Raw genomic sequence first — 25,635 nt, forward strand, 5'->3', positions numbered from 1 at the left:
TGCAAAAGAAGAAAACTAGAAGCTGAGGCTCTGGCTTTTGCCATGTGCCCTTCTACCAGCTTATGGTTGGTCAGAAGCTCCACACCAGATAGAACACTCTGATGGCTTTCTACACAGAATGCAATGGAAATGGAAAACTCAGGGGGTGAATACATGACCAGTATGTGTTAGAGGAAGGACATGAACTCCATTCTTCCTGATTCAGAGGCCAGTGTACTAGCTCCTGTAACAACCAATCAATCTATCTAATAAAAGGACCAGACATACACTTTTGTTAAATACCACAGACAATCATTCTTTGGAGCAACTTTTTAAAGCAAATAAAATTCCTTCGATGTTTGTTTATTTATACCCCTTAGGTAGGTAACCTCTTTCATTCCTCCTTATACTCATCCTTCTTGACTTGATTTACTCAGGTTTCAGGGCTTAGGGCTTCAAAACTCTGGTTAACTCCTCTTTGAGCTAATGACTTAGTACCATGATGAGATTTTCCCCTGCCTACTCTCTGTGACCAGATGACCTGGGTTTCCATCCTGGTTCTACTACCTGTATGAATTTGGATCACTTCTCTCGGCCTCAGTTTCCTCTTCTGTACAATGAAGGCATGATAAAAGATGATCCCTGAGATTCCTTCTAACCCTAAAGTCTATGTTCTGTGATTTACTCTAGTCTGGCCCCTCCATCACTTTATCTCTGAAAACAGAGCTCGTTCTATTTGTTAGCCTGCTGAGCTAGCAGCAGGTTGCCCCTAGCAACCCTAGCACCTAGCTTCTTTTTAGAAACTACCCTAGTTACAGAGTTTAAAATTAATGACATCTCTTGTACCGAAAACTGGGGTGGGGGGAGGAAAAGCAGAAAATTAAGTGGTTCCCTCAGTAACAAATGTTTCCTGTCTTGTTGACTTGGAAATGAGGTAAAACATTTGGGATGTTTTTCTTTCTCTCCCAGCCTGGAATTGATGGGAAAGTGGGCGAAGGCAGCAACAAGTGAGGAACTGGACAGACATTTTATGGGTTCCTAAGGAACCCATGTTGGGAAACAACATCCCAACCCACCTTCCCCTCTGTCTCTGTACAATTTTGACTGATTTTCCTTTTGAGATTTGACTTGATCAGGGGAATAAAGGCTGGTTAACCCCATTAAATGGTTAATGGCACTCACTCCATTCCAAGGTGGCCTCTCCCACACTTAGATAGCTACCATTGCTAGAAAGTTCCTTCTCATGTTGAAAAGAGAAATCTGCTTTCTTCTAACTACCAGTCATTGTTTATAATTCTGCCCTGGGGCCAGATAGAAGAGGCATCCAGCTCCACACCCCACCCTACCCGGGCCCTCAGCCCCTTCTCTAAGCAGCAGGACCAAATTTCAGCTTAATGCGGGAAAAACAGAGGTACAGAGAAATTTCTAATGGTCATTTAATAACAACAGCTCAAAAAGTTATATGGAATTTAAAGCTCTCCAAAAAGCTTTACATACATTATCTCATGTGGAAACTCTTCTGTTTGGCCCCTTAAAATTTGGCATGAACCTCTTTCTGGCTGATTGTGAACTTACTCCTCCAGACCCACTCAACATGTGTGTCTGGACAAACTCGTATACCTGCTGGACATACAATATTCTAACTCTCACCACCTCTATAAAACTATCCCAGACCTATCTCCCTCCTTACTTCCTCTCTTTAGAGCCAGCTAGGGAGCTCAGTGGATGGAGCAGTGGTCAGAAAGACCTGAGTTCAAATTTGACTTTAGATACTTAATAGTTGTGTGACCTGGGGCAGCTTAACTTCTGTTTCCTCAACTGTATAATGGGAAAATAATAATATCTTCTTCACAGGACTGTTGTGAGGATCAAATTAGACAATATTTCTAACACACATAGCACAGTGCCTGGAACAGAGTAAGAAGTGTTTGTTTCCTTGCTTCTTAAAACTATCGCTCCCTTCAAGGTTCAGCCCAGCGGCCACAACCTACAAGAGTCCCTTCCTGCTTCCCACAGTTGTTAGTCCTCCCCTTCCCAGATTACTAGTATATGCACATATACACACACAAATACACACATACACACGCTGTTGTTGTCCTTGGTTCTCCAAGAGGAACAAAATGACATCACTATGTTAGAGTCAAGCTACAGCGTGTCTGACTGTGGCTGATCAGACCAAAACAAGCTCAGAATGTTATACCAAAGGTCGGGCACAAATAGTCCATGTGAACATTTGGGTGGATTATCTGCATTTTCACATCTCACGTAAGTATGTATGTATGTGTATACACATATACACACATACATATTTACACACATATACATATATACACACAGTCACATATATGTCTTATTTACTTATCTTTGCCCATATTATTCTCTCCCCCTCCCAGGAGAATGTAAGCTCCTTGGGAGAAGGAATGTTTAAGTTTTGCCTTTGTGTCGTCAGGACCTGGAATGTAGCATAAGGGTTTAATAAATGCTTCTTGTTGATGGGGAGCCAACAACAGAAAAAGGAGTTGACTAATTTCAGCTTGAACTGAGGAGGGATGTCCAAGCCAACCACTAGGCTTTCTTCCATAGCTCTCCGATTGAAGGTTTACAAAGTATTTTATACATGTTATTTCATTTGATAATGTTTGTTATCACATTGTAATGCTTAGACTTTATAAATCTAATGGAGAAAGACGGCAGTGTTTGGCTTCAACACCCTTCCTCAAGATGGGTTCAAGTTGCTTAGCTCATTTAATAATGTATGTAAAGTGCTTTAACAGTAAGTCAGTCAGCCAATAAACATTTACTAAACGCCCGCTATACGCCAGGCACCATGCTAAGTGCTGGGGTTTCAAAGAAGGACAAAAAATAGTCCCGGTTTTCAAGGAGCTCACAGTCTCATGGGGGGGACAACATGCAAACAACCATGTACAAATGAGCTATATACAGGATAACTTGCAAATAATCAATTGAGGGAAGGCTTTAGAATTGGAAGTGTATCAGGGGCCACATTGTAGGAGCCAAACACCTTAGGACCCAATGGCTACACTGGAAATGAGAAGGAAAGTTTAAGGCACTTTATTTTAATGAAGTGTACCTAGAGAAGCAGAGGAAAACATATCTGAACTGATACAAAGTGAAGTGACTAGAACCAGGAAACAAATATAGAAATGAATGACAGCAATGTAAATGAAAAAATAAAAATAAAACAAGAGAAACCATATGCCATACATTGTAATTATATTGTTGCATGATTTGTCCTCCAGTCTTGAAGAGGACCATGGCATCAGGGAGATGACATGACTTGCAATTCAATTGGATTTAAGCGAGGCAGGACTGTGCAAAGTCCCCAGCCTCACTTTCTCCTCCAGGGCCATCTGGGTCCAGGGGCAAGATACAGATCAGGATGACTAGAGATGGCCCAGCACTGTAAAAATAACTCTCAATCTCAAAGAAAAGTTGTGAGAGGGCACCTTTCCGCTTCTTGACCCCTCTCATTACTAGTGCCCTCTTTCCCAAATTAACTTGTATTTAACTGCTTTATATTTACTTGTTTTTTCTCTTTAGATTTTTTTCTATATATTCTTTCCCATTAGAATGTAAGCTCTTTGAGAGCAGGGATTGTTTCATTCTTTGTAGAAGCAGGCAGGTGGCTCTGACCCTAACCCTAGAAGGCTAGATAGGGAGTCAGGAAGATCTGAGTTCAAATCCAGCCTCAGATACGTCCTGTGTTACCTTGGGAAAGTCACTTAGCCTCTGTTTGCCTCAGTTTCCTCATCTGTAAAATGGAGATAATAATAGCTCCCAGAGTTGTTGTGAGGATCAGATGAGATAATATTTGTAAAGCACTTAGCCCTGTGTCTGACATACACTAGGCACTTGATAAATGCTACCTATTATCATTTGCTAGTTTTCTATTTGTATTCCCAATGCCTGGTATATAGTAGGGGTTTAATAAATGCTTGCTGATTGATTTGGAGAGGTGGGAGACTATGAATAGCATCATAATGTCAGATTTTTTGATGTATTGGTAGAATTGCTGAGCTGCCTTTTCCCATCTTTTTTATATTTTATTATATTTATATTTTATTATTTATTATATCACATAGTTCTCTGGGAAAGGGAGCAAAGAGAAATATAATGAAAAATGTGAGTGATGTAAAAACAAAAGATAGCAAAAACATTTTAAATCAACATTATATAGTGCATTTTTAGAACTTTGACTTTGCACCATTATTTAAATATACGTAAAGTCTCTGGAAGATTTCAAATGCATTTTGCTTTTTTTTTTTTAAATCACTGGTCGGTTTTCGTGTAAATGTCATTTAAATATAGCATGGGCATGTTTTCAAAAGAAATGTCTTCTCCTTAAAAGTTGCTCTTATCTACTGTGTTTGTTTAGCTAGTTTGGTGATTGTTCAAATATTTACTAAGGGGTCCCAGATTTTTTCAATGGTCCCCTTCTGGTGTTTTTTTATAAGATCAAAGGTCCCAGAAGCCCATGGATTTGGCCAGAAATCCCAAAGCAAACAAATTAAAAACCAAATCAAGAAGCCTAGAGGCCAAGCTGACCCACATTCTGAGGATAATGGTAATGATTGCACCTTTCTCGAATAAATTCACACAAGACTTTCTGTTTTCCTTAAGAAACTACCGTTATCCCCTCCAAAGGCCCTGTCCTCTACCCTTCCCACACCATTTCAGATGGAGTTACCAAGCCCCACCTCACTCATGAGGATGTTGGCCATTAATCCTTCTCATGAATGGAACATCATCATCATTGAGGCCTTTGTGATCATTCCCTAGGGATACCACCAGGTGAGAACAACAGGATTGAGTGAGTTTCGTGGTTGGGATCGATCCTTGTCAAATCCTATTACTCTGAGGGTAACTAACTACAGCACTAGAGAATTCCATCATATTTGAGGCCGTAAACAGGCTCCAGGTCTCTGTTCACAAAGAGTTTACATTCTGACGGGAAAGACAAGTGTGTATACACACACACACACATACATAAATACATATATGTATCTATGTATATATACACACATGTATATCTGTATAGATAGATATAGAGAATAAATATAAAGAGAAAAATACAAATAAATACAAAGTCAAATTCAATTCTGTTTACATGTTGCCAGCATACAGGAAAGAAAATTATTTAAAATGTAGAATTCCATTTTCCCATTGGGATACAAGCTCCTTGAGGGCAGGGATGTGGTATGTTGGAGAGATCATTGAGTCTGGAGTCAGAGGTCCTGGGTTCAAATTCTGATTCTAAGATTTTATTACTTAGATGATCTTAGACAAGTCACATAAACTCTCTGGGCTTCAGGTTTGTCATTTGTAAAATGGTGGGGGGGGGGGTAAGCAGATGACCTCAGAGTTCTCTTTTAGCTTGATATCTATGAACTATGACTACATTTTTTTTAATTCCCCAGTACCTAACACTAGGCCTTCCATCTAGGAGACACTTAACGCTTATTGAATGAATGAAAAATGTTAATTGCTGATCATAAGGACACCGTACAGTACTGTAAAAAGAGCGCTGGCCCTGGAGTCAAGGACCCGTATTCAAATTCTCCCACTGCTGCTTGCTACCTGTGTGAATTGGGCAAGTCACTGAAATCTTTCTCATCTATGAAATGAGGGAGTTAGATTAAATGGCCTGAATTGAGGTCTCTTCCAGCTCTATATCTATGATTCCATATATGCTCTTAGAGGCCCAAGCATCCTCTCTCTTCCACACAAGCTCAGGAGGGAAACAGATGATGCCCGGAGGCATGCCTCACAAAGAGGCAGAGAAATTATGTCATTTTTTCAATTGTGTCCAACTCTTTGTGACCCCATTTGGGGTTTTCTGGGTCATTTCCTCCTCAAGCTCATCTTTACAGATGAGGAAACTGAGGCAAACAGGGTGAAGTGATTTGCCCAGGGTCACATGGCTAACTAGTATCTGGGGCCAAATGTGAACTTAGGAAGACTCCTCTTGGCCCAGCATTGCACCATCCAGCTGCCTTTTCCCAGTTCTGCAGAGAACTTAGGGCTTTTAGGAAGGAAGGCCTTTGAGAAGAGCACAAAGACTCCTTCTCTCCAGCCCTGCTCCTTTATAGAGCTTCCATGGTATCTTTTCTTACGGTCTGCCCCTCATCTGTGGGGTGTTGTCTGCCTTAAGGTCATTAATAGGGGCAGGGATTGTAGAGGCAACTGAATTCACTCAAGATCGAGGATACGCACTCAAAACATGCTAGCCAAGTGGCCAAAGAAATCAACCCACGAAGAAGGTCCTTCCCTAAAACATGAAGAGAAAAAATAAACTAACGGGGAAATCCTCCCCACCAGCTGTCTGGTAAAAGGATAGCACCCGTGCTGCTGGTTTGGAATGTAGGTCAAGGCCCATTATAAGAAATGCCTCCATACGCTGATTTGTGCATTAGGGACAAAGATTCCCAAGCCCCTGCTGAGGGCCTGTGCATTTCAAGTGATATTTGATCCAGGAAGTTCCAGAGCCAGTTTTTAAAATCCCATTACGAACTTTAAAACATTTCATCATAGGCGAATTTTATCCCAATTAATAAATTATTAGAAATCATCATTTCATTCTGCAGAGCCTATAGGGGAAACAGCTGATATCTCTCTGGGAAGAATTAATGAATAGGAAAAAAATGTGTTTTTAACCTAGAAATAATAGTAGTTCTCATTTCTATAGAATTTTTCTCACAACTTTACAATTCTCTCCATTTAACAGAGGAGGAAATGAATGGTCAGAGAGGTTAAGTAAATTGCCCAGGGTCACACAGCCAGGGACAGAACTTAACTGTCTTCTGACATCAGTCTCAGTAGGTTAAAGTTATCATAGATTGCGAGCAGAAAAGAACAGTAGAGGTCACTTAGCTCAAATCATTCATTTTTAAAGAAAAGAAAACTGAGGTCCAGAGAAGGTTACATAACTCACTCAAGGTCACATGGGTAATAAGTGGCAGAAGTAGGATTCGAACCCAAATCTAGATATCTCCATGGCATCACCCTCCTTCTCCTATGCCTGCAAACATGTTCAAGTGTTTCTTATCCTCTAAAAAGAAAAAAAATGCCTGAAACCTTCCCTTCACCCTTGGTATTCTCTAAAACAGTTATCCAAACCCTCTCCTTCCTTTCATATCTGCAGTTCTAGAAAAACCACTCTCTGGTTCTGCTTCTTAATCGACAGCATGGGAAGACACCACGCCTTGTTCCTTTGCTAGAGGTGAGGCCCAAGTGTGGGGGCCATAGCAAGTGTCAGATTTTTTCAAAATGTTCTTTAGTTTTGCTAAAAAAAGGTTTTCTTTCTCGTCTTCTTCTTTATTTTTATTTTTTGTATTGTTTGTATTATATTGTGTTTGCATTTTGTATTTGTATCGTATGTTATTGTATTTGTATGCTATTTTTTATTTACAAGGGATGGCTCTTTGGAAGGGGAAGGGGGAAGGATAGATGTTAAAACAAAAGGTGGCAATAAAAACAATTTTCAAAATAATACCTGACAGCAGCCAGTCACTCCCCATCCCCCAACCCCCAAGCACACACTTCTAAAATTACATGAATTCATTTCCTCTGTGTTTTATCCAAGAGCCAGGGGCATGTAGTGGCATGTAGAGGGCTAGCCTTAGTGACTCTGGCAAATCACTTAATCATTTGGCATCCCAAGCTAAGGCTAGAAGCTGCTGACCTCCACTGATACAAGGGATTTCCCCACAGCTATGAACCATGTGCTTACTTATGCATGTAAATATGATTTTCCCCCAATAGGGAGGGACTTTTTTTTAATTTTGTCTTTGCATCCCTAGCTCTTAGCACAATGCTGTAGGTAGCAGGTGCTTAATAAAGAAATACTCGTCGAATGAATGAATTCAAGAGGCTAAGGAAGTGTGGTGCAGTGGAAAGTGTATTGACTCAGAGTCAAAAGCCGTGTGATCCAGGGCAAGTCACTTTCTGTGCCTCAGTTTCCCTACCTAAAAGACAAAGAGGTTGGTTTACATGGCCTCAGAGCTTCCTTCCAGCTCTAGCTCAATGCTGCCATGACCTTGGATAAATCCCTTCTCCGGATCTCATCTTCCTTGGTTGTTAAAATAGGAGTGGGATTCTAATCTTCCTTTCAGCTCACTTTTGTGAGCTAATAGTCCAGAGTTTGCTGGACACAACCACATGCCCTTTGTAGTAAATCAAAACCTAATCACCCAAGAAATGAGAACATAAGAGAGACAGCCGTGTGTCTTAATTCCAGAGAGGGAGCCCTGCACATCATTTTCATTCCTATATGAAGAGTCTTGCTCTCTCCATCCCCAAAGGCTGTTCCTCCCCCCTTCCTGCCTTTGCCTCCCCCCGCTCCCCAACCTGCCTTGACCATAGCAGTCTGTCCGTCTGCTGGCCTGTGAACTGGGTGCTAGTGGAACGCCCTGCAAAGAAGGAAAACCACAAGGACCACCCCCAACCCCGGAGCATTATTGTTGGCCAGTCTCTCAGGTGAAATTACAGACTCAATTGTCCCCTTTTCCTCCCACTTTCACATCTAGAATCAGTCCAATAATTTACATCATGTGTGAAGTTTTCAAGCCTTCATATGCTTATAACCTGGAACTTCCCACAAGCCTCAGGTTTCTACATGTTTTAATACAAAGATGAGGAGAGGAGATGAAAAGGAGAGGAGGAATGGGGGAGGAGAGGGAAGAATTTGGCCTCTCCAGCGACAGCCTTTTAATTAACTACACTCACAGATTTTAAATCTGGAAACATTGACTCTCTGTATATGATATGTCATAATTCACTAAAAGCATAAAATTTTTAAAATCTTTTTTTTTCTTTCAAGGTAGAGTTTCTGCTGTACGTTACATACTTTCAGAAGCAACTGTGAAAATCATTAACTGTGAAAATTGGAAGGGGCCCTACTTTGCAATTTGCAGCATTTCACCTCCTCCCTCTCTTTACCCCTCCCCTTCACATCCATCTGAAGCAAGCCAGCCAGAGGATTTTAAACACCTGATCAAATCCCCAAAAGTCAAAGGGCATGGACGGAATGGAAATTTGCAGCAGGAAAAGCTCTTTCTCCAAGATGGCAGATGATTTCCCCTTTCTTCATAGACTAGAATCTATCACTTATTTAGAAATACTCAATTATAAATTAATTGGTGATAGAATCAGGTAAAAATGTTGGTCAGGGTGTAGTTACATGAAAGAATATATAGGACTATAATATTTTTACCCGGTCTGTATCTAAATCTCCCTTTAACCCTACCTACACTAAAGTAGAAAAAATACCAACATTTGACTAAAGACAAAGCCCCAAGCGTTTGCCAGGGATCGATCAATCAACATTTATTAAGTTCCCACTCCACGTTAGACACTGTGCTAAGTGCTAGATGATATAGAGGAGCTTCCTCTTTGGGTAGGGGTTTGGATCAGATGGACTCTGAGGTCCCCTTCAGCTGTGGAATGCTGGGAGTCTATGTTCAGACTGGAGAATTCTGCTGGAGCTCAAAGCTAGCTTGCATAAAGCCCCAAACTCCTGGAGATGGGCATACTCAAAACATGAAACTATTCTTTCTGAGGTGACCCCAAGATCTCATTTTTCACTCTTCCCTGGCTAATTACAATGTACTTTATTCTCTAAGGAGAAGTGGGGGGTGGGGAAGCAACTCACAAAGTCTCAGAGGAGAGGAGCTGCCAGTCTTTTTTTTTAACTCTCCTTGTCTTCTTTTTCCATTCCTCCATCTTAATTCTTCCTGTTATAGGAATATATATATGTAGAGCTAGACCTTAGAGGTCACAGAGTCCACCCCTCTCATTCCACAAGCAATGAGTTGCTTGCTCAGAATCACATAGCCAAATAATAACAACTGAGATTTGAACTCGGATCTTCTACCTCTGGTTCCAGCAGTCTATCATTTCCTCATTTTTCTGGCGATCCTCATATTCTCCTCAGATTTGTTTTGGATACTCATCCATCACTACCATTTGGTTTTATTTCTCTGAAAATTTCTATGATCCCTTTCCAGTCATGTATTTATATCCCTTCCCTCAGCCCCAATAAATTTTTTTTTCTTCAGCCTAGTGACATTGATAGAACAGAATGTCAAGAGCTGGAGACACCTTAGTCCAGCGTCCTCATCCTACAGATGAGGGAAGGAGGCCCAGATTGAGGACGGGACTTGGTCCAAAGTCACATGATAAATTAGTAGTGGATCTGAGATTACAAAACAGTTCTGCTTCTTCTTGCGTTCTCAGCCATGAACAATTCTCCCCAGCCTCTGGCTTCCTCTCTCCCTATGAAGCTGTAGGTTGAGTTTCATGACTCTTCTTGGAAGGGATTAAGAATCCCTACCATTCCACAGGATAGTCTGGCTCTGCAGTGCATGGTAAGTGTGAACAAATGTTAGTCTGAATTACTTTTTGTTAGCTGAATTGCTATTCCCCCTAAAAAAAGCCCACAAGCTGCTTGACTCCTAGGCCAATAAGAGAAACCCCAGTTCTTTTCCTCGGTGCTGTCCACCACCAGCAAGGCCAGAAAGCACCCAATTTTCCTTCACCTGATCCCATTAAGAAGCTTGGATTCCACTGGTTCCCTCTAAAGCAGGGTTTCTGGATTCTTTTTGAGTTCTGGACCCACTTGGGAGACTGGTGAAACCAATGGACCCCTTCTCAGAATAATCTTTTTAGATGCATAAAATAAAATACATAGATCAGAAAGGAAACCAAAAGTTAATGAAAATAAAGATGGAATGTTTGTTTTATTTTATTTAAAAATATTTTTTTGGCCAGTGAAGTTCACAGACCCTCTGGAGTGTATCCCTAAAAGATCTCTGGATACTGAGCTAAGAAATCCTGCTCTAGAGAAGCGCAATCCACATAGAAAAGAGGCAGTAAATGTGCTGGAAAATATTTGGAGAATAGCTTATATGACAATAAACATAGCATAAGGCAAAACAACACTGAAAGGCCTCAGAATGATGATTGATGAGGCAACCAGCCGTGACTTCAGAGAACCTACTGACAGGGAAATAGGCTTCCTGCCTCTCAGCAGACAGGTGATGGACTACAGGTATGGAATGGGGCATACCTTGTCAGTCATGACCAATGCGTTCATTTGTTTTGCTTAACTGCCATTTTTTATAGAATCAAATCAAATCCTCAAAGGAGGACTCTATAGACAAGAAGAAGTCAGGAAATGATTGGGATGCTTTCAAAATATCAACAAGTATCTTTTGCAACGTGACTAATGAAAATATGTTTTGCATGACTTCACATGTATAATTAATATCAAATTTCTTGCCTATTCAAGGGGGGAAAGAAGGGAGAGAATTTGGAACTCAAACTTTAAAAAGACAAATGTTAAAAATTTTTGTTATATGTAACCAAGAAATATTTAATGAAAGAAAAATATATTGGAGGAAAAATCCACAAATTTTTTTTAATTAAAAAAAGAGTCAGAGACTACTATACATTCTATACAGGAAGGAGCTCAGGGTCTGTCAAATACATCTTCTGAAGCTATTCTGGTAGGGTGGAATGGGGACATGCAGGCCCACCCTTTTCCTCAGAACACAGAAATTTGAAGCTAGGTACTAGCTTCTGAGAGCTAGGGTGTTACAGTGGATAGATCACCAAACTAAAGTCCTAAGACTTCAGTTCAAAACCGAATTCTGCTAGTGGTACTTGTATGATGGTGAGCAAGTCACTTAACCACTCAGAGCTTAGTTTCCCCATCTGTAAAATTGAAGGAGTTGAACTAGAGGACTTTTAAAATCTATTCAAATTCAAAATATATGATCCCGTCCCTGCTGTTGGCTCAGATTCCTCTTCTGCTTGCCTCTTAACCATCAGTTCTAGTCCATGAACAGGCCACTATGTTTTCTGAGTACAAGATGTTGGGAAATTCCTCAATCTCAGGACAACCTGTGTGGTTCTGGATGATCAGAGGCTGACACAGGAGGCGAGCTCTGGAAGGGCTGGGAGCCCCTCTTCCAATTCTAAGCTTGTGCTTTCTTATCATTGCCCTGTCTGATAGCGGTTGGGCTTATACTGTTAAACTGCGTGGGCCTAAAGGAACCGATCTGCCCTGTTGGTAGGCCATGGTACCTGTGTCCCTTGGCTCTGGCCTTATCTTACTAGTGGCCCAGGCCTCTGTGCAACTTCCCAGACTGCTTCACTCTATGACACTGAGTTCCCCTTCTTGTTTTCAGCTCCCCTCCATATGTTCTCTTTCCCCATTAGTATGTAACGCCCTTAAGGACACAACTACTGCTTGCTTATACTTATATCCTCAGCTCTTAGAGCAATAACTGGTATACAATAAGTGTTTAATAAATGCTTTCTCTGTCCAGATATGGCTTCTGAGGTCCCTTCCAGATTTAAATCTATGATCCCATAACCCCCTCCCCTCTACCTTCATTTGCTCATCTGTAAAGTGACTGCAGCATTGGATGAGATGACCTCTTCACATCCTTTCCAAACTTAAATATAATCCTTAAATATATTTTTAACCTTAAATATAATCTTAAATTATAATTTATATATAAATATATTATAATAGGTAATTATATAATAAGATTATATAATATATTACATAATGTATTGTATAATTACATAATATATAAATATTATACAAATATATAAGTATAATTAATAAACAAATAAAAACCTTAAATACAATCTTCTTGCTCATGGTAGAAGACAATGCTTGGGCTTGATATTATTAAAATACTAGAAATAAAAAAGAATAGCCAGGACTTACGTGATTCCTTTTCTCTTCATCCTTTATGGTGGTAATGATGGTCTCTGAAACAACTGTTTGTCCAGTTTGATTATTGGTTACCTAGGATGGAAACATTGGCACAGTAAGGACAAATGGACTGTAAGATTCCAGATTCATCCAACCAGTCGGTCCCAATGCTCCGGTCCTTTCCTGCGGGAGACACATCTGGAAAAGCAGCTTGGCTGCTAACACTCACCCTTTCTTTCACAGTCACATGAAAAGTAATCAGGACTCGGCCCTAAATAATAACGACAGTGACCATTGCAACCAGGCCTTCCCGGTGAATAACCCTCGACAGTGTCTGAAGTGCTTTCCCAGATGGTGTCTCATACGAACCCCATGACAGGCCCCTGCACCTGCCCCAGGGCCGTCTCCACTCTTCATTCAACAAGTCCCGTGAAAAGGAGAAATTCACTGCTGCCTCTGGCTGTAATTATCATCTCCATGTGGAAACAGTACAAATATTGGTTGAATGAATGATGCAAGTCTAACAGCCTGAACACGAGAACTCCCCATGGTCTTAGGTGGGAGATCTCTCTGGAAAAAAGATTTGTGAGACCTCCATTTTCCCAATGGAAGAAACCCCCTTCCCCCCTTCATGCAAGGAGATGTCATGGCTACAGATGTGATGAGGTGCTGCGCATGTCTCCTACCTTGTCGATTTCCTGGTGCCTGTAGATGGTTTTGTTTCCAACCTTGACTTCACTGTGAGAGTCGTTGTGGAAATTGGGAGGCAGGTCTTGGAGGATGACTTCTGATGAAGCCTTGGTGGCTGCCTCTTCTGCTTTAATCTATGAATTCGATAAGAGTTTGATGAACAATTTGAATGATCTGAAAGTTATCAGCTAGAACCCCACAGACTAGAGGGGTCACTGGTTGGGTGGCGCTCACCCCTGCTTTGGACACAGGAAGTTGGGGTTCAGTTCCCTGGTCAGGACTGTGGTATGACTTAAGGCATGGTAAAGACTAATGGCCAAGGAGTCGGGAGCGCTCACTCCCAGATCCACCTCTGCTAGTATCTCTCTATGTGACCCTGAATAAGTAACTCCTGTCTAGACTTCACTTTCTTCCTCTGAAAATGATGATGATATCCAGTTCTGAAATTCTGGGATTCTATGAAACCCTACTCCTATGCAGCCAGAGAACCTGAGAACAAGTATGTTGTTCAGCAGTTCAGCCATGTCCAACTCTACCTGACCCTATGGTCAAAGTCCATGGAGTTTTCTTGGTGACGATCCTGGAGTAGTTTACCATTTCGTTCTCCCATGTGTCCACCATTTTACAGATGAGGAACTGAGGCAAATAGGGGTTAAGTGACTTGTCCAGGGTCACATAGTTATTAAGTGTCTGAGGCCACATTTGAACTCAGATCTTCCTGACTCCAGGCCTGATGCTCTATTCACTGCACCACTATCTGCTCCTCAGCAGAGATAGCTCTTTGAAAAACTGCTAAAATGAAAAGAAAATAATAGCTAATATGTATACTGTATATAGCATTTATTACATGCTGGACACTCTGCTAAGTGCTTTAATGAATCAATAAACATTTATTAAGTACCAACGAGGCGCCAAGTGCTTTCTAATTATATCTCATTTGATCCCCCTAATAACCCTGGAAGGTTGGTGCTATTATTATCCAGTTTTACAGATGAGAGAACTGAGGCAAACAAAGGTTAAATGACTTGCCCAGGGTCACACAGCTAGTAAGTGTCTGAAGCCAGATTTAAACTCAGGTATTCCTGACTCCAGGACCCACACTCTATGCACCATGCCACCCAACTGTCTCTAGGTCATGTTGGGCAGGGAATGGAGAAGTACCTACACCACTGCCTTGAGCAATAGAACATGAAGGTGGGTGTCCTCTGTTTAACCACATCTGGAGGTTGGGTCCAATTCTAGGTCCCACTGACGAGACAGAGTATTACTGGGAATGGGCGGCCAGGATGGTGGAGGTTAGGGTTGGGAGAAGGGAGAATGAGGCTGGTGATACTACACCACCTCAGGCTAAGCTGAGAGACACAGGTTTAACTTGGACTCTCTGTCCTCCAACAGCTGGAGGACTTAATCACCTACGCCCCTACAAATTACCAGGCATTGTGCTAAGATGCCAGGGTTACAAAGACAGAGAAGGAAAAGTCCATGACTTTTAGAAGTTTGGCGGGGGCGGAAATGTGTACGTAGACGGGCATATGCAGGATAGAAACAAGATAATCACAAGTATAGTTTTTTGGGGGAAAGCACCAGCAGCTGGGATGGGGGAAGGGCATGGATCAGGAAGGCTTCCTGTACAAGATGGTGCTTGTGTTGAATCTCAAATCAAACAAAGCCAAGAGATTCTGAGAAGCAGAGGTGAGAAGGATCTCCATCCAAGGCACGGGGAACAGCCATAGCAAATTCGCTGGGATGGGAGATGCAGTGTTCGTTCCGTGTGAGGAACAGCAAGACCAGCTTGGAAAAAAAGGTAAGATATACATCTTTTTTTTTCTCTCTTTTCTTTTGTGGGGGAAGGGGACGGGAAGGAAGAGAAAATAAAGGTATGAGGAGAGCTTCAAGGAGCACGTGGTCCCTGGTGGAGCATGTCACAGGCAAGCCGAGGAGGAGGGTCAATGAGGAAAGGAGCTCTGGAAGGAAGCGAGGAATCATGGGTAACCTCCAGTCTAGGAGCAGACGCCAGTGTGTGAAGGATTCAGAAGGAATGGTTCAATAAGAAATGGGAACAGTGGACGGAGACACTGGTTTGATGGTATTGGCAACAAAAGCAGGGCAACAGACCGGATGGTGGCCAGGCGTCAGAGCACAGTCCAGAGAATGGAGAGTTTTTGGTTTTTTAATAATGTAATGGATAGGTGAGAATGTTTGCAGGTGCAGAGGAAGGAACTACAAAGGGCCGTCAAGTGGGGAAAGGGTCCATCTTGTTCTGCTCAGCCCCGGGGGACAGAACGAGGTCAAAGGGTTGTTGTGGAGACAACTTTTGGCTTAATATGAAGGACAATCTGTGATTTATTGGCATTGTCCCAAAATGAAATGGGCTGCCTGTGTGAGATATGGGTACTCCCTCACTAGAGATCTTCAAGCTAAGGCTGAGTGGCCACTTCTCAGGTATATTGGAGCAGAAACCTTCAGATGTGGACTGGACTGAGCTTCTTGTTTCATTCTTTGTACTTGTATCCTTAGCACCTACCACAGTGCCTGGCACACAGTAGGGGCTTCATAAGTGCTTGTTGATTGACTAGATGGCTACCGAGGTCCCTTCCAATGCTGAAAATGATCAAATTATGTCATGATGGGGAGAGACTGAAACTAAAATGAGGGGAGGGGAGTAGAGACAGAGAGGAGAGAGAGAGAAGGGGGGAGAGAGAGAGAGAGAGAGAGAGAGAGAGAATATCTGTGGGCTCCAATACTAGGGGAGAGATTCAGAAATGGATAAAACTCAGAATGTATAGCATCTCAAAAGTCTTAGTACAATTTTAAGCTAGTTTAAGAGAAGGGGTTAGTTTCAAAGAAGAGAAATCTTTTCTATAGAGACCATGCATAGATAGAGGCTTTTATATAGAGAGAGAAGGGTGGGAAAGATAGATTTAGGTGTGGCTATATGATGGGAACTCACGCCAGGTCATCTCAATATTCTCCACAAAGTAGGAGGCAAGGTCATCTACCAAGAAAGAAGCGCCAATTTGGCCGTTCTATGGTCAATTTGTTCTATGCAGCTTCCGTGCCTAGCACATGGTAAGAGCTTAATAAATGATCTAGCTAGCTAGCTATCTAAGCCAAGGGAAAACAATCCACTTTGGCATCTGAATGATCCAATTTGGTTTCCTATATTGGTCAAATAACCAAATAATGAGCAAGTCTCCACTTCCCTTAATGCAACAGAAATGAGCCTTTGTGTAAAATCATTCTCAGCAGAATGAGCTAAAGGCCTTTTAACAGCATCATAAACCACGGAAAGTGCAGTTTTATCATGGAAATTTTATGCACCCATAACTATTATCGCCCTAGCAGGCAAACTTGGGCATTTAGCATGTTGTATTCAACACAGAAAGACTATGTAGCCTATTAAATATGGCACATACACAACTTATTGTTTCCAGGAGCCCATTATAGGGGCATAATGTGATAACAGGGGAAAGGTATTCATTCCAGCTCAGAACTCGGGCTCCACCCATCTAGCGATAAGACAATCTGACAACACAGCAAGTGATTAGATTCACCATGATCGTAAATAAACAGAGAATGCTAGAACCCAGAAGGATCAGAGAGGCAGCATGGTCTGGTAGAAAGAGCAGAGAATCCAGAGGAAGAAGGTCTGTATTTAAACTCCAGCTCTGAAAGACTCAGGCAAGTCACTTCTCTCTGGGTCATAGTTTTTTTCTCTATAAAACAAGGGGTTTGGACTAGGCAACCTCTAAGGTCCTTTCCAGCTCTAAATCTATGTTCTTATGATGACCCTTTAGTCTGACCCCCATATTGCACATGTGGGAAACTGAGGCCCAGAGATGATGCAAGTACAAAGTTACACAGTTAGCAGCATCATAGATTTAGGGCTGAAAGGGACCTTAGAGATAACCTAGTCTACCATCTCCCCATTTGACAGACTTGGAAACTGAGGTCCGGAGAGATGAAGTGTGATTTGCCTTGATAGAATTACTTGCTAGATTATAAGCTCCTGGAGAGTAAGAACTATTTCATTCTTTGTATTTGCATCCCCAATGCCTAGCTTAGTGCCTGGAACATAGTAGGTGCTTAGAAAATGCTTGTTGATTGATTAGTCAATGAAGGTCCTAAGTGGGATTCAAAACCAGGGCTTTGTGATACCAAGTCTAGTGCTCTATCTAGTGTGCCACACTGACTCTAGCAGAGCTGGGACTATCACTTGGGTCTCCCAGACAGACTATAGAAAAAATGACAAGCAACAATTATATAGCTCTTCCAAGTTTTCCAGGTGTTTTACTTCGATTGATCCCCAAAATAATCCTTTGAAGTAATAGCTACAGATGATGAAGTAGAGACTGAGGTTAAGTGACTTCCCCAGGGATGAATAGCTGAGGCAGGATTCAAACCCAGATCTTCCTGATCCCATGTAAAATATTCACTACGCCAAGCTGCCTCTGCAAATTATTGGGAGCAGAAGACATAGTCTCTACCCTTACTAACTTGCAAGGTGGTTGTGTGGATCAAATACACTAGAACACATGAAAACATTTTGCAAACTAGCACCAGAGTAGAGAGCTAGGCAGAGTACAAGTATTAACTGCTGTTATCACCAAACAGGATGACAAGGTCAATCTGTAACGCAGATGCCTGGTGCTTTACTCACATCTTCCAACAATGACTTATAATTGAATACAACTTGTTTTTTCCCCCCATCTTCAGAAAACCAACAGCCTGATGCAGCTGGGCCATGTGAAATGTTGAGAAATAAATATAATGGAAAATCATGACATAACTATAAAAAATTAATGCCTTAAATTGAGTAAGGTCTGCATGGTCCCTGTTTTTCAGAAATAGAAAAGAAATAAAGCTGCCTTGATAAGAACAGTACTGTTTTCATGAAAAATGTATCACCCTCCTTACCTAGAGGGGTGAGACTACCGGGGGATTGAATAGAAATGAAGAAAACAAGCATTTATTAAGTACCTACTATATGTAAGGTGATTTGCAGATATTATCTCATTTCTTCCTTACCACAATCCTGGGATGTGGGTGTATTGTAATTCCCACATTTTACAGTTGAGGAAACTGAGGCAGAGGTTAAATGACTTGTCCAGGGTTACACAGCTACTAAGTTCTCAGTTTTCCTAACTCCAGGCCCAATGTTCTATCCACTATGCCACCTAACTGCCTCAGGAAGGAAAGGATTAGCAAAATCTAACTAGGAATGAGCCTGATTCTGCTTGCACCCAAAAGGCAGAAGTCAAACAATGGGTGGAAGCTGCAGAGGGGCAGATTTAGGCCTTGTATGCAGCCTGAATGGCACAATGGATCGAGTGCCAGGCCTGGAATTAGAAAGATTCAACTTTCTAAGTTCAAATCTGGCCTCAGACACTTACTAGCTGTGTGACCCTGGGCAGGTCACTTAACTCTGCCTCAGTTTTCTCATCTGTAAAATGAGCTGGAGAAGGAAATGGCAAAACTACTCCAGCATCTTTGTCAAGAAAACCCTAAATGGGGTCACAGAGAGTTGTACATGTTTGAAAAATGACTGAACATGTATAGGAAGAAACTACCTAATAATTAGAGCAGCCCAAAGGAGAATGGGCCACTTTGGGAGGCACTGGGTTCCTTTATATCTCAAATCTTCAAAGAGATGCTGAATAACCAATTGACAGCAATATTCTAGAGAAGCTTCTCAGCCAGGTATATTTTGGACCAGACAGCCTCTGAAGTACTCTTCTAGTTCAGATTCTATGATACCAATCCATCATGATGCTAACTTTACAGAGTCAAAGATTTAGAGCTGGAAGGGAACTTCCAAATTGTCTAGTCTAACCTTCTCATTTTATAGGTAAGGAACCCAAAATCCTAGAGAGAGGAAGTAATTTGTCCCTATGTGCCACTGGAGCAAGTAGTAGCTCAACCTTACATATAGTGCTTTTTTCACAATCTATATCTGTTCCCAATACACTATATCCCATCTCCCGCCTCTATATCATTGTGCAAATGGTCTCCCACGTCAGGGACACATGCCTTCCTTATCTTCACTTCACTCAAAGCACAGCTCAGATGTCACCATAAGTAGTGGTGTTACTTTGTGTTACTTTTCATATATTTTGGTTTTACTTGTAAACATGTTGTAGCATCCTCATTAAAATGTAAATTCCTCGAAGGCAGGGGCTGTTATTTATATCTTTATGTCCCCAGCACCTAGCATGGTGCTGGGAACATAGGTGCTTAACGTATGCTCTTGAATTGTTCAAGGTAATCTTTCAAAGTAAATAATTGTAAGTATCATTATCTCCATTTTTCAGATAAAGACACTGAGGCTCAGGCAGGTAAAGTGACTTGAGGATTTAACTGAAGGCAGATATTCAGACTGTGATTAAGGTCACTGGCCACTCCATATGGTTATCTCTCCATCACTGGTTTTTCTAGCAACATGGAAGGATTTAAACAACCCCTCACTCTTAGCCAATGCTCATTATGGAACACTAACTGGTAATTTGAGCAACATCTGGCCATTGCGGATAATTTAGCCACAAAATGAGACACGGCCACGCTTTGAATTTACGTCTGGTCAATCGAGTCATTCCCAGATTCCTTCTAACACCAATGCCTGCTTGGAGTTAAAGTTTCAAATGCCAACTCAAGTTTTATAGAAAATGGAAAAAAGTTTCAATCCTGAAATAAAATACAGGGTTGGCCTCTTTCTTTTTGGTGGGAATCCACTTTCTTGCCTAGAAGAAGTCGAAATAAGCTAAAGGAAATGGATGACTCAGACTTGAGCTAGGCCAGGGTTCGCATAGCTGTATCTCTCTGAAAATGGAGGCAATATTAGCTGAGCCGACTCTGAAATAACAAAGTAAAGCCAAAGTGCTACTTCATGGGCTTGTCTGGCTTCCTTCTGTCTTATCGCTCCATTCTAACATCCTTTGGCAGAGATCAGGAAATAGAAAAGGAGAGTGCCAGGATCTGGACCATTTTTGTATCCGTTGGGAATCAGACTCAGGTTGTTTGTAAGATGTGAGCCATTGGGCCAGCTGCCTTTAGCCATAAGATCATGGGATTGTAAAAACAGGGTTCAAAAGGATGTTAGACATCATCTAGACTGACCTCTTAGCTCTAGAGATGAGGCAACTGAGAGGCCTAGAAAAGTTAAGTGACTTGGCCAAGATCCTACAGTTACTAGCTAGTAGAACCAGGATTCAAACTCAGGTCTTTGGACTCTAGGGCTCTTTCCACAATCCTACTTGGACTCCATTTGATCATGACCAAGTTACAAGAGATCTTAGGATCTCCATTTCCTTAAATGTAAAATGAAGGGCTCTATATAGACTAGATGATCTAGGTTGATTTCCAGATGATTTTGTTAGATTTCTTCCAACTAAATCTAGAATCTTTTGCTATAAGCTATATCCCAACTAGGAAGGTGTGGTAGGGACCCCCAAACATAACCCAGGACTGGAAAAGACAAAAGAACTATTTCCTTTGGTGAGAAACATCTTGACATTTAAGCAAAGTGTTATATGTGGCACTCTGGGTAAGACAGAGTCTATGCAGCTTGGAGATTTTTCTTGGCACTGGATGGAGTGAGAGAAAGGCATAGACTTGGTCAGAGCCACTCTGACCAAAGAAGAAAGAGGCAAGTCTTAGGCTTCCTGTCACTTTGAACCTCTAGCTGACTCTTTTCTGAGGAGTTCATCAACTGAGTCAGAAGGATGAATTTCTAACCTTGAGCCCTGAAAAAAGACAGGCCAATGAATTCTAAGTAATTTTAATACCCAATCTTGGTCCCACATAGAAAATGAACCATATCTCCTACTTCCTGGCAGAGAGGTGAGGGAATATGGGTGCCTAATGACAATACACATTGTCAAGTATAGTTATGGTGTCAATTGTTTTAAAAATTGGGTTTTTAGGGTTTTTTTTCTTTATTAGAAGGAAAGCTTTTACTCCTAGGTGGTTGAGGTAAGATGAAATCCAGAAATTAATGTGTTGTTAACAAAAAATGGACAATATTAAAACATTTTTAAAATAAATGAAAATGATTAACAAGATAGGTCAAGGGGAAATGAAATTTTAAGCAATTTACCTTCCTTGTGAAAAGGAAAGTGATTGCTAGGTTACCCACCTACCTGAGAAGTTGGTACAGACCTGCCTCCCTTCAGATCAGGGGCCATGGCACTAGAAAGCTATTTCACAGAACCAAGCAGCCCCAGCTATACTCAGGAAAGAATAGGGCAAAGGGGCACAAGACTGGAGTGGGAACTTAGGATGTCAGTACATATGCCCCTGGCATCTTGTTCCAAACCTAGATCATCCCTTATACCTGTTCCTTTCTCTGCTCACAAGGCCACTGCCCTATGGGAGGCCTTTGTCAGCTCTCCACTGGCCTATTGCAAGCAGCCCTTCTTTGGGGTTCCAGTTTTTAGCTCTCCCAGCTCTGCCTGAATGGGGACCCAGCTGGCCAGTTCTAGTTGGGCAACTCAGCTCCTCCTCTCCTCTCCTGAAATGGGGTACCATACTCTTACCTGAGGGTGTTCTGCCCAAAGGAAGGTAAATTTTGATGGGTGAAACCTACCTAGTTATCTGGGGGTTTACTGGCTAGATTTCTTTCTCAAAGACTATACCTGTAACCAAATTCACTCTGGATCTCATTGATTGGACAATAGGTCCCTGCCCAAGCACCACTTAATGGTTATTTTAGGGGCTCAGGGTGAAAGTAAATAGTAATTGTTTCTCTTTCGGCCAGCAAGCCTCATGGTCTTCCCCTCCCAGTTCGATTTTTTTTTTTTTAATTAAAGGGGCCATTCCATTCCTTGACTCACAACAGGCCTATTCACTGAATGGGCGGCACCTCACTCTATGCTGTAACTTGGAAAGACTTTAGCTTAAAAAGGCCAGGGTCTCCCATAGTATCCTGGGCCATCTCCAGTCATGCTGATCTTTATCTGGCCACTTTACCCAGATGGCTCTGGAGGAGAAAGTGAGGCTGGTGACTTTGCACAGCCCTGCCTCACTTAAATGCAAGCAATGTCATCATCTCTCTGATGTCATGGTCCTCTTTGAGAACAAGGACAAACCACACACACACACACAATCTGCCAGCTCTAATCTGTCATATGCACATAGCTGCCAAAATAATCTCCCAAGGTACAGGTCTTCCCCCATCACTTGTTTGCACAAAAATTTTCCATGGCTCCCTATTACCTTGAAGATAAAATCCACACTCCTCAGCTTGACATTTAGAGCCCTCCACTATCTGGCTCCAACCTCCATTTCCAGACTTATTTCATATTGTTTCCTTGTAAACTCTCTATATTTCAGCCAAACTGGACTCCTAGCTATTTTTCCAAATTTCAATTCTATATCCTGTCTGTGTTTTTGCCCCAGCTCTCTCCCTATACTCCTATGCCAAGAATATATTCCCTCTTCGACTTTTGCCCTTTCAAATCCTTCTCTTCTTTTAAGTCTCTTTTCCTGATGTTAGCTTTTCTCTCTCTCTCTCTCTCTCTCTCTCTCTCTCTCTCTCTCTCTCTCTCTTTCTCTCTCTCTCTCTGCAATCTATCTGTATGGGTTCTATCCCTCCCTGAGGCCAGGGACTGTGTTGTATCTGTATCTCCAGAACCCAGCACAGTGCCTGGCACTGTATGAAGGCTTAATAAATAATCGCTGAGTGGTTCAGAACGGTGCCTTTGAAAGCCTGACCTCATTTGGGAGGCCCAGGGGCAAGAGCATTTCTGACTTCTTTTTCTTGTATCCAAACTGTACTTTGGTTGATAACAAAGACCCTAAACCTCCCAGAATCCTTTTCTATTACCGATTCCCTTTGATAGAGGCTGGAAGTAGCCACAGGGCACCAGATGGAGGAGAAAACACCTAGCTGAGATTAGCTCACCAGCAGGAAATCCCAGCTCCTGTGGACTATGGAATAGCAAACGGGGGCTGTCATTATCAAGCTCTCCAAGAAAAGCCTCATTCCACTTCTTTCCAGAGATCCAGCCAGCTCTATTCAATTCTCTCTCCGAAGGCAAGGTAGGTGCCTCGATAGTCCCTCTGGATGGACTTGGACCAAGATGGCTGGGCTATGGCCACCTGCTTTTAAGCAAGCACTGTTCGGGCGCGTAGTTTGCGCTTAGTAAACGCCTGTTGACTGACTGGCTGACCTAAAGCACAAGTGAACCTCTGCCCACCCGCACAGGACCCCGCCGGTAAGTCGGCCTAGGGCGTTGCTTGCTTGGGCTGCTATTTCCAGAGCCTAGAAGCAGGTTCGCTCATTGGGTCAGCGGCTGCACCCACCTCATCCACGGCGCTCTGCAGCTTGTGCTGCGTGTCTTCCATCAACTCCTCCACCTCACGGAACATCTCGTCGAGGGTGGCTTCCTCCTGCGGAAAGGTGAGGGCAGGCAGGGGCCCTTCCCGCTGGGCCTGGGCTGCGGGGGAGCGGACCGTGGGGAAGGGAGAAGGGCTGGCGGGCAGGGTGGAGGGGGCCGGGGCAGCTCGCCCTGCTCCAGCCAGGAGCCCGAGCAGCAGCAGCAGTCTCGGGAACAGCAGCATCCTCGGAAGCAGCAGCATCCTCAGCGCCTAGAGCGGCTGCCTATGCGAAAAAGAGCCAGGGGGTGACGCTCAGGTCCCGCTGCTGCCCTGTCCCTTCAGTTCGCTGCCTACCCCAGCGCCCTTCCCTCCCCCTGCAGCCGACCAGCCCTTCCTCTTTTTCTCTACCCAGCTCCAGGAGATGCTCTAGGCCCTGGCTCAGAGCCCAGCCCGATCCCCCTGCCAGTACTGGCCCCGTGGGCACCGTGCCTCACTCCCTAGCTCCCTCTGGCCTTTCTCCAGGGAAATCCCCCCAGTCTCTTTCCTGGGGCCCCCTTCACCCTCTCTTCCTTCTCATCTCCCTCCAATTTCCCCCCTTTCTTTCTCCCCCCCCTTTCTTTCACTCGCTCTCCTTCCAGCCTTCCCCAGGGATATCCTCAGTCTTTTCCATGAGCCCCCTCCCAGCGCTGTCCTCTCAAATCCCCTTCCAGCCCTGACCCTTCTCCCTCCCTTCCCATTTACCTTCAATCTTCTCCTCTCCTGTCCCCCCATCCCGCTCCTTCCAGCCCCTCCCCAGGGATGCCCTGTCCCTTTCCCTGACCCCCTCCCAGAGCTGTCTTTCTGGCCTCCCTTTCTCCATTCTACGTCTGCCCCCTTCCCCCTCCCTCCAATCTTACCCTTCATTTCCCCCCTCCCCCGGCTCCCTCCTGCTCCTCCCCAGGGATGCCCCCAGTCCCTGGCTCAGAGTCCTGTCCTTTCTCCAAGCGCTGCCGCCTGCCCCCACCCCCCCCGCGCCGAGGTCCCTGCCTCCCCAACAGTCCTGGCTTTCTGCCCCCCTCCCTAGCTTCTTCCAGCTTCTTGACTTCTGTGCCTGGTCCCTAGGGATACCCCTTCTCATCCCCTCTCCCAGCTCGCTCGCTCGCTCCCTCCCCCAGATAGGGCCTCCGCCACCGCCCCCCTGTACCGCGGTGGCCTTGGCTTGGCTGACCTTCGCTTCCCCGAATGGCCGCCGCCGCCGCTGCTGCGGGGAGAACCGGGCGGCTCCCGCGGGTGGCCGGAGCAGGAGGGCCGAACCCAAAGGACTAAGAGATGCGGCGTCTGGTACCCGCCTGAGATCCGTCCGCAGCAACGCTCCCTAGTCAGCCTGCCTGCCTCCCTGCCAGTCTGCCGGGCAGCCCGATCGGAGGCGGGCTGTCTACACCGCCCTCCACGATTGGCTGGAACCCCGGCACTCCTGGGGCGGTCCAAGATGCCTGGGAGAGGGGCGGGGTGGGGCGGGGACGGCTGAGGGGTCCCCAGGCTCCACCAAAGCAGAGTAAGACGCACCCGCGGTTACTGAGTCATGGGTGCTCTCCTCTCGCAGCAGCTGCAGCTGGTTTGGAGCTCAGGGAGCGCAGATGGATCCAGCACCCGGGGCTTTGGGTGCGCGATGGGAAAATGGTGCGGGGGAGGGGGAAGCCCTGGCCTAAGAAAGAGGATGGTTGTGCTCTAGTCGCAATTCTGCTTCTAACTGGCTGTATGACCTCGGACAAGTCCATTCACTCCTTTCCGCCCCCCACCCCACCCCGGCCTCAGTTTCCCTATCCCAAAGAGATTAGCGACATCTTTAAAGCTTGGCAAAGTCCTCGGGCACTATCTCCACCCCACAATCAGTGTTAGACCAAGGACGGCCAAGGGCTATTCGA

The 25,635-nt window shown here is 43.7% G+C and overlaps 1 protein-coding gene across 1 annotated transcript in view; it reads right to left on the bottom strand.

Annotated features, from left to right (window-relative positions):
- The window catches only part of DKK3 (dickkopf WNT signaling pathway inhibitor 3), a 63,615-nt gene extending 38,291 nt beyond the window's left edge, over window positions 1–25,324 (bottom strand). Inside the window, exons 1-4 of the mRNA XM_036762388.1 lie at window positions 24,939–25,324; window positions 23,717–24,014; window positions 13,414–13,551; window positions 12,740–12,820 (exon numbers count right to left, since the gene is read on the bottom strand). Of these exons, the coding sequence (XP_036618283.1) occupies window positions 12,740–12,820; window positions 13,414–13,551; window positions 23,717–23,992 (495 nt within the window). The 5' untranslated portion in view covers window positions 23,993–24,014; window positions 24,939–25,324. The remainder of the gene's footprint in view (window positions 1–12,739; window positions 12,821–13,413; window positions 13,552–23,716; window positions 24,015–24,938) is intronic.
- Between the last annotated feature and the right edge of the window lie 311 nt (window positions 25,325–25,635).

Source organism: Trichosurus vulpecula, chromosome 6, assembly GCF_011100635.1.
Source record: "Trichosurus vulpecula isolate mTriVul1 chromosome 6, mTriVul1.pri, whole genome shotgun sequence".
In the NCBI taxonomy this organism is placed as follows: domain Eukaryota; kingdom Metazoa; phylum Chordata; class Mammalia; order Diprotodontia; family Phalangeridae; genus Trichosurus; species Trichosurus vulpecula.